Below are 17,694 nucleotides of genomic sequence, written 5' to 3'. Positions count from 1 at the left end.
AAGTACACAATAATACTCAAGGAAACAAAACAAAAACAAAATTATAGTAGTAAGGGTAAATTTAGTTGTGATGTTGTATCACGTACTTCTTACGGTTGAATAACAATGGTACAGTATATCACTGCAAACGAGTAAGTGATTGATCTGACGGAAACATTTTCGACACTAAAGTGAGTAGTTATCTAGGCAAGCAGGAATATAGGTCACTCGAATACTAGAGAGCTCAAGTGAATAGTAAAAATGTACCTTGTAAAATGAATCATATGAATTATTTACAGTATGATTAATAGAGTCCTTATAAGAGTAGAATCCTAAGTAGGATTAATAAATTATAATGGACTTATAACCTCTTATTAATATAATTGTGCCATTAATTAATGATCTTATAGGTGAATGACAAAATAGGACATTTAGATGGCCTGAATGTTCACTGTCTTACTGGTCGACCCAATAAGATATCAAGGTAGTATGATATGAGACCGAACAAATTAAAGTAATCCCTACTTTAATATTCTAATTAATAGATCGAGTCAATCACATATAGTTTATCTAGATTAATTCAAATCAGATCAAATCATTATTATTTTTCAAAAAAAAAAAAAAAAAAAAATCATGAAAATGCGTACCAATCAAATTTAAAGAGGAGTAAAAAAATGATTTGTGAGAGGCCATTTTATTGCACGAAAGCAACAAGAATTAGGTTGTCTAATCGAATCATGTGGCCTACAAATATCCAAACCACATAGATTCCAGCTTGCATTTCATGAATTTTCAATTTCTTGGTCGAATATTCGTCAAGTTAAAATATGGCAATTTTTTTTTACTAAATCAGGAATAATATTCGACCCAACGAAACTCGAACTCCCAATGTAACCTAAGTTAAGGTCTTGACGAAGGGGCGGAACCAACTCGGGTGGCTTCCGCCCCTATAAATTTTCTTTTTAAATATCATTATTTTATTGCTTTTTGTAATTTTATTTTATTATTTATCTATTAATTTTGCACTATAGTCCCCAGAAAATTTTATTTATCCCCCCAACAACAAGTTGACTCTGGTCTTGACCATTGATCTCCTAATACTCTCAAGAAACGTGGAACTCATTTGGAAATATAATTCCAAAAACAAAAAATGCAATTTTTATTTTTTATTAAAAAAAATTGCAATTAGCAATGAAATTGTCCCAACATTTCTACTGATTCCCTAAGAAGATTCCAATATTCTAAATTTTAATTAATTAATTGAGAAAAATGGATGTGAGTACTTATAATATATAGTAGAACATGGCTTTTTTTGTTTTGCTTGGGATGGAAGAAAAGAACCCAAGTAAAGTAGGTATGCTGACCTTTTCAGCTCTTTACTTATTGAAGTTTGGCTTACAAGTATACTCTCCCATTTTCACATTCTACCACTAAATTATATGAAATTTAACCCTACATTTATTATTATAGCTAATTATCTAATATAATAATTATTCACCTATATATACATATTACAAATAGGCGGCGGCTAAGAGAGAGCTGAATTGGTCCAAAATTCGGTTTTCTACAGAAGTTACTAAACAACTTCTTGGCCAAGATTAATTAGATTGATTATGGGATCCCCTTTTTGTTAATTTCTAATTTTCTTAACCACTAAACATTCTAGTTAAAATACTAATTAATAATTATTCAAGATCAAGAAAAGTACCCCTACCCACTGTACCCATAAAAGGACGAGCCATAAGGCGTGTCAATTTTCACACGAAAGTCCTCAACCACGGTTTCTCTTCACGATTCACACTACGCAGAGTGACCGAATTTGAATTTTATGTGGATATCGATCGTTCGTGACATGTGAAAATAAATAAATTGATAAAAAAAAAAAGAGTAGCAAGAGCAGTTCAATTATATATATCACCAGTGGCGAAGCCAAGATTTACTGTCGAGAATCGATGGGCAAAATATGAATTAAAAAATTTAAATGAAAAATAGGGTAAACAAATTAATGATACTGATGAATTTAGGATAATGTTATAGGTTGAACTTTAATTTATTTTTTTATATATAATTAAATTGTTAATAAAATATATGAGCATAATACAAATGCAATAAATTATATATGCGTATATATACAGTGAGCCATGACCCCCTCTAACCCTAAACTGACTTCTCGACTGTATATTACCTAATCGTTGAAAGAAAGTCTCAGTTAATTCATATATTTCCCCATTTTAAGGTTTGTACGGAAAAAAAAAAATTTTTTTGAGTAATACGGTGCCAATTATCATAGTCAATAAATATTGTAAGAATTTTGTAAGAATTTCATCGCAATGCAGTATGTATGTATTATATTTCATTAAAGCTATGACATAAGATGTCAAAATTGACCTCGTCGTACTATTACTCTCTCTATATATATATATATCCTACTTTCTCTCTCTACACAAAAAAAACTAGTCCAAGTTCCACTTTTTAGAATTTAATGGAAAATTTTCCGTGGAGTTGATAATATATCTCAACAATATTCGTATTTTAAGAACTGACAAACTGTTAAATTTTCTCAAAATGTAATTTTCACATGTGTTGCATTAACAATAAATTAGTAAAGTCTAGTGTTTAGAACATATGCAATCACATTCAAACTTTAGACTAGACAGTTAAATTGTATGAGAAAATCGGGGAAACAAAGAAACACGACTCTTGAATGAATTTGGCTACATCCAAAGTTTTCTCATCAATCTGAATATAAGACGCCAACCTGGATTTGAAAATATTTAGAATATTCAACTGCAAAACTTAAATTAAATTCCCTAAACAAAGTTTAATTTTTGGGATTTTTATGCAAAAGTCCCCAACCAAGCATGTTTATTATTCTAGGTTTAGGGGACATATCTCTTTTACCAATAAGCCCATCCCTTTAATATTTATTATAACTAAAGGAAACATTCATGTATATCCCAATATTACCCTCAACCATTTATACCCAATTCTTAATTGTAATCCAAATTAATCAATTTTGTCCATAAAAGTTCAATTTTGACCACAAAAATTCAATTTTGACTTTTTTTTGGAGTATAATTTAATATGCTCCAATTTCATCCTTAACTTAATTTAATCTCAATTTGACCCCAAATTTCACAAATTATTAAATTTTGACCCAAAATTTTTTTTTTTTCAAAAAATATTTTTTTTTTCAAAAACTTTTTTTTTTCCGCCGGATTCCGGCGTTGACCGGCGGTCAACGCCGGTCTCCGGCGTTGACTTTTTGAAATTTTTTTTTTTTTTTTTTTTTTTTTCTTTCTTCCGGATTTTTTCGCCGGTTTCCAGCGTTGACCGGCGGTCAACGCCGGTCTCCGGCGTTGACTTTTTTTTTTTTTTTTTTTTTTTTTTTTTTTTGCTTTTTTCTTTTTTTTTCTTTTCTTTTCTTCCGGATTTTTTCGCCGGTTTCCGGCGGTCTCTTTTTTTAGTGTTTTTTTAAGTTTTTTGTTTTGTTTTGTTTGGTTTGTTTTGTTTTTCCACGTCCGCCGCTAAACGTTAACCGTAATTGTGCTGTCACTGACAGTAAATTAACGTAATTATACTGTCAATGATAGTTAATTAACGTAATTGTACTGCCGTTGACATTACATTTATGTAATTGTGTTGCCGTTGACAGTAAATTAATGCAATATTATATTTTTTTATTTATTATTATTTTTTTCTATTTTTTTTTGATTTGTTGACAAGTCAACGTAATTATATTACTGTCGTTGACAGTAAAATAACTGTAAACACAATAATATTACTGTCAACAACATCAATATTATTATTTTTTTGTGGTGTTTGTATTAATATTACTGTCTATTATTGTAATATTACTGTAAACACAATAATATTACTGTGGTTGACGGTAATATTACTGTTTGTTATAGTAATATTCCTGTCAACCACATCAATATTATTCTTTTGTTTGGATATTTTGTTTGTTTGAGTTATTCACGGAGTAACGTAATAATATTACTGTCTACTATTGTAATATTACTGTTGCTATAGTAATATTACTGTTGCTATAGTAATATTACTGTCACTCACAGTAATATTAATTCTTTTGGTTTTTTTTATTTTGTTTACATTTGTTGAACGGACAACATAGTAATATTACTTTATTATACAATGATAATGAATTTTGTTGTGTTAATATTAATGTGCTAGAGATTAATATAGCAATATCACTGTGTTAAACTATAGTTTAGTTAATTTTACTGTGTTTAACAGTAATATAGTTAATATTACTGTCATTCACAGCAATATTGCTGTTTAAACGGAAAAAAAAGTTACAGAAAAAAAAAAAAAAAAAAAAAAAAAAAAAAAAAAAAATTAAAATTAAAATAAAAAAGTCAACGCCGGAGACCGGCGTTGACCGCCGGTCAACGCCGGAATCCGGCGGAAAAAAATCCGGAAGGAAAAAAAAAAAAAAAAAAAATTAAAAAGTCAACGCCGGAGACCGGCGTTGACCGCCGGTCAACGCCGGAATCCGGAAAAAAAATCCGGAAGAAAAAAAAAATAAAAAAAAAAAAAAAAAAAAAAAAAAAGTCAACGCCGGAGACCGGCGTTGACCGCCGGTCAACGCCGGAATCCGGCGGAAAAAAAAAGTTTTTGAAAAAAAAAAATTTTGTGAAAAAAAAAAAGTTTTGGGTCAAAATTGAATAATTTGTGAAAGTTGGGGTCAAATTGAAGTTAAAGTAAGTTAAGGATGAAATTGGAGCATATTAAAGTAAGAGGGGTTATTTTAGTCCTTTACATAAATCTGGACCATGTGTGGACTTATTGGTAAAGGAGAATATTGTCTGGATCTCTTTATGAATAAGTTCCCACTGATGGGCTTATTTGTAATATGCCCTTAATTTTTTGTTGGGTTCGTGATTACATTTTCCAATACAACGCGCACAAGAAAAATCCATTAATTATAAAATACAACCATATAAATTCAAGAAAGAAAAAAAAAAACAGTTAGAAGTATGATAAGATGAATTTAAATATACAAACTAAATAAACGTCGAAACTAAACGCCAAGAGAGTCAATTTATTTAGTTAAAATAAATAAATAAAGGGACAATAAAAGCGTGTTTGAAGGATTAAACACTAGATGGTAAGCGTTAGGGAGTCAATTCATTGAAATCTTTTTATTCTATTTTAATTTTCCCCCAAGAAAGAAAGATCAAATATTTTTCAAAGAGTCCAACATTCTGATTAGTATGTACATTATGTTTTTCCCCTATAAATACACCTATAAATCCACTACACCACTAATCGTAATCAATACTCTACAAATTTAGCATCACATTTAATTTCTTTTTCCAAACATAATAAGGCAGCAAAAAACAAAAAATCGACCGTACACATAGTAGTACACACACACACACACAAATTAAACCATGCAGCGTGCATCCTCCGTTGCGGCCAACACCGTATGCCGCCAAATCCTCCGCAAACACCAGCTGGCGGCAGCGGCGCCGCGGCCGTGCGACGTGTTCATCAACCACCGGGGAGTGGACACGAAGAGGAACGTGGCGGGGCTGCTCTACCACGACCTCCTTGGGACCGGGATCCGCCCTTTCCTCGACAGCAAGAGCATGAAGCCCGGGGACAAGCTGTTCGACAAGATCGACGTGGCAATACGCGAATGCAAAGTCGGCGTCGCGGTCTTCTCCCCGATGTACTGCGACTCGTACTTCTGCCTCCACGAGCTGGCCCTCATGGTCGAGTCGAAGAAGAAGGTCGTCCCCATTTTCTGCGATGTCAAGCCGTCTGAGCTCCGTGTCAAGACCGGCGACGGGTCTCAGTCGCCGGAGGATCTCGATAGATTCCGGTCCGCCCTCGAAGAGGCCAAATTGACCGTCGGATTAACATTCGACACTCTCACAGGGTAAGCAATTTATAATAATTACTTCATAAAAAAAATTATATTTATTTATTACCTTAATTAATTAATTAATTGTTATTTTTTTAATCAGGGATTGGCCCGAATTTCTAGCAAATGCAACTGATGTGGTGATCAAGAACTTGATTGAAGTGGAGGAATAGGGCCTAATGATAACCAGCAAGCAGCACAAATACCACCTTGATTAAATCAAATTCAAATTAAAATTGGCGCCGAATTCTTTAATTAATTACCTTAATTAGTTGATAATCATCTTCGTAATTAATTAGCTAATCCTCGTTTTTAATGAACTAGCTAACGAATTCTTTATTATTCTTTCATTAATTAATGTACGTACGTACGCCTCTCGTGACAATAAAACGGTCGTGAAGAAGTTGTAAACATATGCTACTATTGATAAATAAAATAATCAAATTGATAATCTTTATTTCGTTTTTTTCTATGAACTAATTCTTTTCGCATAAATTAATAATTACGTAAGTTTCCGATTGCATTTCGAGTGAATGAATGAGCAATTTCTAGTTCATTTCTTGGCTATGCAATTTCTAGTTCATTTCGAGTTAATGAATGAGCAATTTACGTAAATTTATGAATGAGCAATTTATACGATTCGATCAGTGAATCGGGCTTAGTCAAAAGTATAAAACTGAAAAAGGTCAAGCCCATCTAATATATATGGGCCGATACACATGTGGGCCCAAAGCCCGATTTATTAAAATGAAACATTTGCTATTTAGAGAGAGGTGAATAAAAATTTACTAATAAACAAAAAAGCGGAAAATAAGGAAAATGTATGGAGTATGTAATATTAGGGCATAGATTCTCCTAAATAAAGACAAACAAACCCATATGCGAGAACGACTTGTTGTCAATTTGTTTGGCTATTCAACCGTCTTTGATTTATATATTCAACCCCTCTCTCTCTCTCTCTCTCTCTCTCTCTCTCTCTCTATATATATATATATATATATATATATATATATATATTCGTATATATCTATTTCAATGCAGGCATATCTTTTTATTTTTCCTCATCTATTTAATTTTAAAAAATAAAATAAAGATAAATTGGGTTATTATTTTTAACATTTTCTACCTAACATAAAATTGTGTAACACATGTACTACTCGAAATAAAAAATAGAAATGTGTAACTCATCTACGATCTATTAATTACGAACTTGATAATCTCGTAAGGAATGATTTACCGGTAAAAGCAAAGGAGCTTGTGTCAATTGATTCAAGTTCGAATTCATATATTATAAGAAAATATTATGAATCTTAGAAAGTAAAATAAAATAAATTAATTTTGTATGCTATTTAATTAATTAATAAATCCGAAATTATCGTCAGTGATGTGGACATAAAACTGCATGAGTATTACAGTGAGCACGAATGCGGCGTCCGCCCCCATATCTCTCTCTCACACACACTAAAACGCACAAACACAAACAAAAAAAACACACATGAAAGTGTGCGTAAAATTTGTTTTCTTGGGTTGCCAAACAAACCGCCAAAGTAAAGAAAGAGATATGGAGGAGGCCAGGGGGCTTTGTCTGTTACACAGAAAACGCGTGATCGAACTACGAATGTGGTCCCCACTCAATATTTGAAAACACGTGTCGGTATTTCAGTGGCAGGTGTTGGGTAACTTTTGTGCACCTGAGCTCCTCCTGATTCCCTCACATCATCATCGTCATCATTAATATAATAATATCTCTGTTACATTTTTGCATTCTGAGAATAAAACAATTTAAAAAAAAAAAAAAAAACCTTTTTTATTTCAGAAAAGCTGGTGGTCCATGGAGAGCAATAGCGCCGGAAACAACCACCCGCGGCTGCCGCCGGGGTTCAGGTTTCATCCCACCGACGAGGAGCTGGTGGTTCACTACCTCAAGAAAAGAGCCGCCTCCGCCCCTCTCCCCGTCGCCATCATAGCTGAGCTCGATCTCTACAAATATGACCCATGGGAACTTCCAAGTAATAATTCATAACAAACCACCACCGATTTCTTCGTTCAGTCATTTCATCAAACACCTATTGAACATATATCTTTTATGAATATTCGATTATGTTATGTTTAGGTAAGGCAAGTTTCGGCGAGCAGGAATGGTATTTCTTCAGCCGGAGAGAGCGCAAGTACCCTAACGGCGAAAGGCCGAACCGGGCCGCCACGTCGGGATATTGGAAAGCCACCGGCACCGATAAGCCAATTCTGACGGCGAACGGAGCCCAGACCGTCGGCGTGAAGAAAGCCCTCGTTTTTTACAGCGGAAAGCCACCAAAGGGCATCAAAAGTAACTGGATCATGCATGAATACCGTCTGGTGGACGGCAACTCCGTCGCCAAAAAAAACCCCGGAATTGCTTTCATAGGCAACAAAACCTCCTCCCGAGTACGTTTCATTTTTCTATTAATTAAGAAAAACATTGAATAATCGAACTAATATAATTTAGTAGTTTCTACCGACTCCCGACCAGAAAAATATATTATTTAAGCGAGGTTATTAATTTATCGATTGTTAATTTATCGAGGTTCTGCTGTATATTATTTTATTTTTGTCGGTGATCAACATTCTTTTTTATAATATGTGTAGCTTGACGACTGGGTTCTATGCCGGATTTTCAAGAAAAGCAATTCCGGAATTACTCGGCCGGTGGAAGAATCCATGCAATCTTCTCCAATAAACAACGGGTATCACAATTCCATTCCGGTGATGCTATCCGGGAACGGATTTGCGATTCCCGGTAATCCGATGAGATCGGATAATTTTCCGGAGGATATTTCACTGTCATCTCAATATTGGAACGGAAAAGCTTTTCCGATCAGTAATAATGATGAAGATGATAACATGAACCCTAGCAGCTGCAGCCAAATTAGCGACGAAGATCAACATGGGAATCTATCTTTTATTTCGTTGCTGAATAATTACCACCAATTTCCACAAAGTTTCCAACAAAATTCATCGCTTGTTGATTCCCATGGTGAAGGGAATGGAATCTTGGATCAATCATGCCAGCTCCCCACTTCATACTTCTAATAATAATAATAATTATTATTAATTAATTAATTATATAGCTAAATTCGACAATCTATTAAATAATTACCGTCATAAATAGTACAATATAGATATAGTAATTTTTTTGCCCATATATATTATAATTTGTACAAACACTTTTCTCATAATCAGTTTTGGGATTGTACAACAAATCAAAGGTTTTTTTTATTTTATGCCAATTTTCTATACCTCGTGGGTTAATGATTTTTGTACTGCATGCAACCGACTAATGAGAAATTTATTCTACTTGCTATACTTCATGAATTTATATTTTGATTAAAGTTTATTTTATTATATTATCATATGGTTGAGAAAGAGTTACCATTTAATTTATTTTCTGAATTAAGGATATCAACATCTGTGATTATGACAAAATAAACAGAGAGAAATGAGTTGTCTTTCATTATATGTTATTATCAACAAATCTTTAATTAGCACTAATGTAATGGCCAGGACCATTATACTATAATTGGTAATAACAAATTAATGTCACTTAAAAATGTTTTAAATGACATTTAATATATATATGTATTAAAATAATTTGTACTCAAAACAACTATTATGCTGTATTTACATTAAAATATTATATTAGATTAATTTGGCCTGTGATTAAAGTAATTGTGGACCTCTAATCACATTCTGTTTGGGGGAAGAAATTAATTAGCTTTCGGAATGGTGAAGTGCCTATCAATTTTAGACTCGATAAAACGTGTTTCTCTAGCTAACCGGTAACCACGTTTTTGCTTACGAGAAAGATTGGGCCATTCAACTTTATTGGGTAAATACTGGGCCATAAATACTGGCCCGAACTTATTTGGGGTTTCATACAACTTTGGGCCTGGACCATAACACTGGGCCCGAACTTGTTAAGATTAAGCCCATTAGGTAAGCTCAAATTACGACAAAACCCCTTGTATTTGAATAATTACAACCAGCCCTCTCAAATATGAATATTCTTACCCGTCCACCCTTATGGTATCAAATTCATCATAATCTTCTAGATTCCATCAAATGTTCTCTAATTTGTCCGCGTTTTGTGCAAAAATGCAGTTTCTGATGCACCACAATCTGATATTTACAAGCCAAGAGAAACATCTTATAATAATCTTGTTTCAAAACGTGGAGTTCGAATGGGGTAAAACAGGTACAAACTGAAGAATATTCATGATCTAGAAGATTCCACTAAATTTGACACTGCAAGGGTGGATTTGTAAGAAAATTCATAGTTGAAGGGTAGTTGTAATTACCCAAAGATGAGGGCTTTTTTTTTTTTTTTTCATAATTTGTCATAATTACCCTTGATTATTCAGTAATCAACCATATGGTTAACTTCAGTCCATGCTGAAATATATATGTATATACATAAATCCATGTAGAGAAAAATTACATTCCAAGAAAGTCTTATTTAATACTAATCTGCAACAACAACAATATTAAGCACTACTATAGAAGCTCAGATTGGATTTAGCAAAATTACTGGATGATAAAATTCATCTCTGTGAAGGCAAAGATTCCCCTACAAGAAACGAGGCGAAGAACGAAAGTGACTCGCTCGGTTTGAATATCGGTACAGCATGACCTGCTCCTCTAAATGTGGCAAATGTAAGCCCATAGTACTCTTGTACCCAACCACCAACCTATTTTAATTACATCATGATTAAATATTTTTTCAGTTAATCAGATTAAAAGAATAATGATATGTATATTGTCCTAACAAAAGGGCTGTAATAAAACTACAAAGGAAACCTGTTTCTGATGGTACCAAGGTCTCCATGCCTTCTTGATTGGAAGCCCTAAAGAACTCAAACTGTATCTTGTGGACAAAACCGGAACTCTGCCATCCGTATCTCCACTGCAAACGATGACGAGTGTGACGACGAAGTAATATAAATTATTTAAGTAATCGCGACATGTAAAAAAAAAGGAATAAAAGAAGAATATACCTGTATACCCATATTCGAAGTCCTGCAGCTATGAGCTTCTTATATATAGGAAGAACAGATCCTTTTGAATCTGACCATCCATCGAATACTGTCATGCTGTCATCACATGCGATTTTATGAGTTTCTACACATAGAATCTCGTTTCGGACATTAAATGTATAATCAAAAAGAATTTTTAAAAAAAATAATTACTTGCAGATGGTCCAATTCCTGAGGCTAATTCCATCACCAACATGAAGGGCCTTTTGAACATCGGGCCGATTGTAATACGATTTTGCGTAGTCATCCAAACACGGGTCATACCCACCCATCACCCTCGGCATCTACTCACATAATCGAAACATTTATTTTTTATTTAACTCATCATACTATTAATTAATCTTGAAAAAAAAATTTAAATCTTGGATGTTATTATACCATCTTGGACGAGCCCTTGGCTCGGACTAGAGTTGACGATTTGTCTTGCGAGGAAGATGAGTTGAATATACAGACGGAAGTGTACAGGCTGTATATATCTATCTCTTTATACTGGCTAAGTAATTCCTCCACACCGGAAGTACAATCGGTGTTGCTCCAGGTATCGTCGTTGTAGAAGTTGCATGATTGGACGATGGTTTTGTGGGTTTCGTCAGAGACTACAGCGTGGCTCCATGCGTAATCCACCATTCCTTTCCAGTCCTCTGCATCGTATGTCTCGGGATTTCCCAGCTATGTTTTTTGAGAAAAAAATCAGTTCTTGAAATGAGCTATCGAAATTGTATTAGCATGTAAATTCTTGAATTGAAGAAAAAGTATTGTACCAGTATGCCTCGTAGATCAATGAATAAGGAGGGATTGTTGTTCTTGTCATGAATAACTTCAGCCAGCTCAGGAACATACTTCCCTGATTAAATAATTTATTTATATATAAAAAAGAAGATGAGACTAGACGAAATTTTACGTAAACAGAACACGGGGGGATAATAAATAATTAAATATAAATGTATATATACCTGCATAGCTCTCGCCCGCGATATAAAAAGTGCGGGTTCGATAAGAAGGGAACTTGAGAAACCACTTGTGCAGGAAAACATAGGCATCATTTGCTGGTAAGAATAGTGCAGAAAATGGTACAAAAATATAAACAGTTAATTTTTTAATGAATTTGGTCAGAGTTGTAATATCTCGCGGGGTCCACGTAAAAGTGCTTTACTGACCAGATTACAGGAGAAAAACAAAACAAACATGTAGTATATGCTTAACCTGTAAAGTCATCTCCTAGATTATCATAATCACCGCTAGTATTCGAGTATGAAAAGCCAACACCAATTGGAGATTCCAAGAACAATAAGTTGGCTTCTGTATCATCATCAAAACAATATCGTACCCGTAAAAAAATCTTCAAAATCGCGTTTGTTTTGTGTCGTTGAAAAGAAAAGAGAAAAAAAAAAAACCTGTGTTCCAAGCGAAAGAATTAAATTTTAAGCCATGCCCATTAGCATCGACGAGGAAAGGCCCAATCTCTTGTGTTGCTCCGTATCCCACAGAGGAGCAACCGGGACCTAGAAAACAGAGTTGTTTGTTTGTCACCTTACAAGAGAACAAGACAAAGAAATATACACTAAATAATAAAAACTGTATTTTATTAAAAAAGTTGTTTTTTCGGGGGAAAATAAGTGATGAGTCCACTGAGTTTTAATGTTTTATCTATGGATCAACTTCATTACAATGAATCTTCTTTCTTTAAATTCAAAAACCCTGCATTATAAATAATCATTAACATGCATGCATGCAAGTAAATAGATATACCATATATCTATATATATAGATATTTATCACTCTTACCTCCATTTAGCCAAAGAACTAAAGGTTTTTCGTCAGGGAGAGAAGTGGCTTCATAAAACCAGTAAAAGAGTGATCTTCCGTTTTTTTCATCTACCGTGACAAATCCAGCGTAGTGTCGGAAATTTACACTAGGTTGACCAGGAAGACCAGTCACAAGATCCTCAAAATCGGATTTTTTTTCATTAGACCAGTGCCAATATCTAGCATCCACTAGCGGTTCGAAAAAAACCATAACAACTAAAGAGAGGACAAAGAGCACTTTTAAGACAAGATCCATTGAGATGGTTTTACAGTGCTCCTACTCAATGTGAAAGAAAAAAATAATGGGGAAGACCAGCACGTTTATTTATACTTGTTAGTTGTCCTAAAAGAAACCGTGAGAGATGGACGAAATTTCAAGATTGTCTTTTAGTGTAAAGAGATATCCAATGTGTGGCACACTTTGCTTTAATTTGGCATCTGATATTAATTTAGGCATGCCCTACACAGCTAAACCTTAGCATGAAGTAGAGTGGAGCCTCCATTTTCATATGTGGGTTGTTGGACCGAAATCACGTGGATATCGAAATAAATTAAAAATAATTAAATTCTATTGATTTATGTGACATAGCGTAGATCTTATCCTTCAACAAACTTATTCCAACCTCCCTTCACTTTATTTTTTCTATTGATAATGATGCAGCCTTATTCTATTAATTTTACTGCCTACTACAAGAAAAAGTGTAGGAATGGCATTACAGTAATATTAAAGTAATGCATGAAATTTTCAAATTGTATTATGTGAAATTTAACAGATCAGAAAGTAGAACGTTCTTTGTCTGACATATTCGAGATGGAATGTGTCATTAGTTACTTTTTTTACATATGCACCCACGAAAGAAGCGACGAGTCATAGAAAGCCACATTACCATTCTTTAGATGGAAGATGACATCATCAACGCACAAAATCAAGGTACTGACATCGATCTTACAACTGTAAAAAAAAAACCAATGACGGGATCAGATTTGAACAGGGAACTTATCTATGCAGCAACGTACTATTTTTCCATATATAACGATCGTGTATATGCTTATAACAAATCTTGTCTTTCTTTTTAGCCTTTATTTTCCTGTCATGGAAGTGGGAAGTGAAATGATATTACAGTATATATTCCGAATTGGTGGTGTGTGCATTATGCTGTGCAGATAAAAGTTGACCAAATTCTTTCGGAATCTAATCATCAAAATAGAGAAAGATTTAAAAAGAGTATTTTTTTTTTTGTGGCGAACCTTATGGAAGGAGGAGGATATGATTGCAACAGCCAACTTTGATGTGAGCCATGACTTGGATTTCAACTTCAATTTCAGTTGAAAAACGATAAGGAAAATCATCTGTAATAAGATAAAAACAAGTTGAGATTTATTCAGAAATCCGACTGCGACTAACTTCATTTACTACTGACTGCTGATATGTTATTGCACTGTCATGTGAAAAAACTCTAATTACAATAATATTTATTGCAAAAAATAAGTAGAAAAATGAGTTAGCATTAGGTGTTCGAGCAATAAGAAAAATTTAGTGGAACATTTCATCAGGTGTGATTTCAGGGCCACTATAGTCTATAATGTCTTCCACATTCTAAAAGCAGGTAAGCTATGATGTCCTAATAATCTTTTATTTTTCTATTTTTTTAATGATGTCCTAATAAGTTTATTGCATTTAGGATGAAAAAAAAATATTATTATGAACTGTAGTACACAGGTCCAAAACCTGACGTTCTCGTATCAGTGATTGCATGCATAGATTGCAATAATATAATCGAGCTTGTGGTTTAGGTCAACAAGCATGATGCGAAATTAATTACTAGGATCCTACTTTCTGATAGTGGGAAACTATTTTTTTTCTGAAGCAACACATTAATATTGTTATATGCAGGAAAATGATCAGACAATGAACCAAGAAATCAAGAAACCGATTCATCGTTGATTTTCTTTCTCGTACTTTATCAGATCACAAGTGTCTAAGTATGAGAAAAAAAATAGAAATTAAAAAATCATAAGCAAAATACTCATTTAGATTTGACACCACAATCCTCTTTTCACCAAGTCAACTATGAATTGGTAGGAGAAAAGAAGTTTCATGCAACTTTTTTTAATTTTGGCAAAGATAAAAAAGTGCAAATATAGCAGGACTTGCTAGAGCCATTCAACAATGATCGACTCCCAACATACCGAATTTTCAGTACAAGAGCCTAAAAAAGGTTATCGTGAATTAGTGGTAGATAATCATATTACATATTTAAGACTAAGCACTATACTAAACTTCTACACTTTATGACAGAAAACATCAGTTAAGTCTCTTGTGCTGTTTGGCACGCCTATATTTAACCCTCGAAAGTCGAAAGTGATTAAGCTTTATAACAAAGTTTAAGTTTCTCAGATAAAGATGAGATCCCAATAGATCATATTTGACTAACAAATCCTAATCTTAAACTCCAAATTAAAGTATACCTAGGATAGAGTAAACTAACTAACGATTATATATATATATATATATATATCAGACCAGAATTCTACTGTACTAAAAGGGCAAGTTACCTAATACCACTTAAGAAAAAAGAAACCATATGGAGCCATGTGAAGTTCCTTTAATTTATTGGCACCCACTCAATCAAAAAATTGTATTGTATTGAGTTTTCCTATCAACAATTTTTTGAAAAAGCTATGTCAATATTCTCTTCGTGTACTCAGTCAAAAATGCAGCCTGAAAATATTATTGTGCTATTGCTTTATCGATCTTTATTCTTCGTGGCGACACGAAAGAAAAAGTACATGCCTTGAATTAATCACCATAGCTTCACTCAGAAACTGCATTTTTTTGAAAAAAATTATCAATAGTCACAAAGACAAGAGAAAAAACAAATAAAATTGCAAGGATATATTCTCTTCCAATTATACCAAGAAAGATGGACTAATGACACATAAGTTCATCAATAATGAGTCTAATGACATTGTTACCATCGAATACTAATTGCATTAGCAAAACAGAGACTAAAATCACAAGAGTTGACCGCCTAATTGGTGGAGTTACACCTTTCTTTAATTAGCCCTTCATCTACTAATTAGTAATTACATCTTTAATTGTATCCAAATGGGGTTTGACTATTGGTCATAAAATATAGTTGCTGCCACATCGAAAACAATTGAAATATATAAAAATAAAAAGGGCCTTTTCCAATCCCCACCAATCAGAACCTTCCACGAAAGTATAATATTTTCCCAGAAAATAAAAATTTAATCTTTTAGGAGAAAAGAGAAGGCAAAAATGGAGGGAGGAGAGAAGAAGCTAACCCATTACTGGGGGAACACTTGTGAAGAAGACTACTACAGAGAGCAGGGCATCAAATCAACCAAATCCAATTACACATCACCAAGAGGGCTAACCCTATTCACCAGATCCTGGCAGCCTCTCCAATCCAGCCATACACGTGGCGTCGTCTGTATGGTCCACGGCTACGGCAATGACATCAGCTGGACTTTTCAGGCCACCCCAATCTTCCTCGCCCAGAATGGATTTGCCTGTTTTGCCCTCGACATCGAAGGCCACGGCCGCTCAGAGGGGCTCAAGGCCTACGTTCCGAGCGTTGACGACGTCGTCGACGACTGCCTCTCGTTTTACGACGCCGTTTCGGCACAGGATCCGGATCTACGAGATCTGCCGAGGTTCCTGTTCGGGGAATCGATGGGCGGCGCGATCTGCCTGCTGATCCACTTCAAGGCGCCGGAGTTTTTCAACGGGGCGGTCCTGATGGCCCCGATGTGCAGAATCTCCGAGAAGGTGAGGCCGAGGTGGCCGATTCCCCAGATCCTGACCGCGGTGGCGAGATTCGCGCCGACGCTGCCGATTGTGCCGACGGCGGACTTGCTGGACAAATCGGTGAAGGTGGCGGAGAAGAAGATAATCGGGGGGATGAATCCGATGAGGTACCATGGGAAGCCGAGGTTGGGTACGGTGCTGGAACTTTTGAGGGTGACGGATTACGTCAGCGGAAGGCTGAGGGATGTGGGGATACCGTTTATTGTGATGCACGGCGATGCTGACGTGGTCACCGATCCGGCGGTGAGTAGAGAATTGTATGAATTGGCGAAGAGTGAGGATAAGAGTGTGAAGATATATGAGGGTATGATGCATTCATTGTTGTTTGGGGAAACTGATGAGAATGTAGCGATTGCTCGTGGTGATGTGTTGAAGTGGTTGAATGATAGATCTTGTTGAGACAAGGAGTGATTCTGTGTAAATTGTATATATTTAATTCAAAACTCATGATCTTATTATTATTATTATTATCCTGCGGAATGCATGTTATTTGTTCTAAAATCATGTTCTTCTTCTTCATCTGTAGAACAAGTGTTTAAATGTCATGCTAAAACAATTCAAAATGAAAAAAGAAGGTCCCACCGAGACTTGAACTCGGGTTACTGGATTCAGAGTCCAATGTCCTGACCACTAGACCATGGGACCACTGTTGGTAGTGATGCTTACATATTTGATATACATCTTAAAACGGAATTTTCGATTGTTTCCTGTTCCAGCTTGAGAATATTTTGTCCAATTTCTGAGTTTTTTTTTTCTTTTACTTTTCTTCTTCTAATTCTTGGATCAGAATAAAAATGTTCTGGAAATTTCTGATTTTCAATCCAATTTTATTTCCGAAAATTCCTATTCCTTAGAAAACAATTGATAATATTTATCTTATGATACATAGTATCATGCATAATAGATTCATATAATAAATTCATTACTAGTTTCTATTTTTTTGACGAAATGATATTTCACATAGTATTTTATAAGTTGCGTTATATAACTATAAACTTTTCAATATGACCCTTTATATACGTCTCGATGCAGTGGCACAAGACTGATTAATTTATCGGCATAAAATGTAAATTTCCATTTTCAACGAAAACCTAACAAAGACACCCAACCTGTCT

At 34.4% G+C, this 17,694-nt stretch overlaps 4 protein-coding genes and 1 non-coding gene across 5 annotated transcripts; 3 read left to right on the top strand and 2 right to left on the bottom strand.

The window, feature by feature from the left end:
- The first annotated feature begins 5,281 nt into the window (after positions 1–5,281).
- On the top strand, positions 5,282–6,275 carry LOC105968371 (putative 2' cyclic ADP-D-ribose synthase BdTIR). The gene is made up of 2 exons (XM_088811891.1): positions 5,282–5,884; positions 5,973–6,275. The coding sequence occupies exons 1-2, from the start codon at positions 5,394–5,396 to the stop codon at positions 6,040–6,042; spliced, it is 561 nt and encodes a 186-aa protein (XP_088668017.1). The 5' UTR covers positions 5,282–5,393; the 3' UTR covers positions 6,043–6,275.
- Positions 6,276–7,637: 1,362 nt separating this feature from the next.
- On the top strand, positions 7,638–8,961 carry LOC105968503 (NAC transcription factor 56). The gene is made up of 3 exons (XM_012993136.2): positions 7,638–7,878; positions 7,983–8,293; positions 8,495–8,961. Exons 1-3 carry the CDS (start codon positions 7,701–7,703, stop codon positions 8,936–8,938), a joined length of 933 nt encoding a protein of 310 aa, XP_012848590.2. The 5' UTR covers positions 7,638–7,700; the 3' UTR covers positions 8,939–8,961.
- A 1,317-nt stretch (positions 8,962–10,278) lies between these two features.
- On the bottom strand, positions 10,279–13,560 carry SCPL31 (serine carboxypeptidase-like 31). The gene is made up of 10 exons (XM_012993762.2): positions 12,724–13,560; positions 12,333–12,440; positions 12,142–12,237; positions 11,892–11,984; positions 11,700–11,782; positions 11,317–11,607; positions 11,092–11,222; positions 10,900–10,995; positions 10,703–10,808; positions 10,279–10,593 (listed from the first exon to the last, which is right to left on the bottom strand). Exons 1-10 carry the CDS (start codon positions 12,998–13,000, stop codon positions 10,447–10,449), a joined length of 1,428 nt encoding a protein of 475 aa, XP_012849216.2. The 5' UTR covers positions 13,001–13,560; the 3' UTR covers positions 10,279–10,446.
- Positions 13,561–15,851: 2,291 nt separating this feature from the next.
- LOC105969149 (alpha/beta-Hydrolases superfamily protein) lies at positions 15,852–17,080 on the top strand. The gene has a single exon (XM_012993892.2). The coding sequence runs from the start codon at positions 16,028–16,030 to the stop codon at positions 16,976–16,978; it is 951 nt and encodes a 316-aa protein (XP_012849346.2). The 5' UTR covers positions 15,852–16,027; the 3' UTR covers positions 16,979–17,080.
- A 72-nt stretch (positions 17,081–17,152) lies between these two features.
- On the bottom strand, positions 17,153–17,224 carry TRNAQ-CUG (transfer RNA glutamine (anticodon CUG)). The gene has a single exon. It is a non-coding gene; the product is annotated as a tRNA-Gln (tRNA).
- Between the last annotated feature and the right edge of the window lie 470 nt (positions 17,225–17,694).

This window comes from Erythranthe guttata, chromosome 13 (assembly GCF_056151865.1).
Source record: "Erythranthe guttata isolate IM_541 chromosome 13, IM_541, whole genome shotgun sequence".
Lineage (NCBI taxonomy): Eukaryota > Viridiplantae > Streptophyta > Magnoliopsida > Lamiales > Phrymaceae > Erythranthe > Erythranthe guttata.
The sequence above is the reverse complement of the archived record's forward strand: the minus strand, read 5'-3'. Positions and strand labels throughout refer to the sequence as shown.

Excerpts from the sequence above, each read along its gene's own strand:
- LOC105968371 (XM_088811891.1), top strand. The coding sequence starts at position 5,394 with ATGCAGCGTGCATCCTCCGTTGCGGCCAACACCGTATGCCGCCAAATC. Across the intron at positions 5,885-5,972 it reads ACATTCGACACTCTCACAGG|GGATTGGCCCGAATTTCTAG; the intron begins GTAAGCAATTTA and ends TTTTTTAATCAG.
- LOC105968503 (XM_012993136.2), top strand. The coding sequence starts at position 7,701 with ATGGAGAGCAATAGCGCCGGAAACAACCACCCGCGGCTGCCGCCGGGG. Across the intron at positions 7,879-7,982 it reads TGACCCATGGGAACTTCCAA|GTAAGGCAAGTTTCGGCGAG; the intron begins GTAATAATTCAT and ends TGTTATGTTTAG. Across the intron at positions 8,294-8,494 it reads GCAACAAAACCTCCTCCCGA|CTTGACGACTGGGTTCTATG; the intron begins GTACGTTTCATT and ends TAATATGTGTAG.
- SCPL31 (XM_012993762.2), bottom strand. The coding sequence starts at position 13,000 with ATGGATCTTGTCTTAAAAGTGCTCTTTGTCCTCTCTTTAGTTGTTATG. Across the intron at positions 11,783-11,891 it reads CGCGGGCGAGAGCTATGCAG|GGAAGTATGTTCCTGAGCTG; the intron begins GTATATATACAT and ends TTATTTAATCAG. Across the intron at positions 11,223-11,316 it reads CCAAGGGCTCGTCCAAGATG|ATGCCGAGGGTGATGGGTGG; the intron begins GTATAATAACAT and ends TTATGTGAGTAG.
- LOC105969149 (XM_012993892.2), top strand. The coding sequence starts at position 16,028 with ATGGAGGGAGGAGAGAAGAAGCTAACCCATTACTGGGGGAACACTTGT.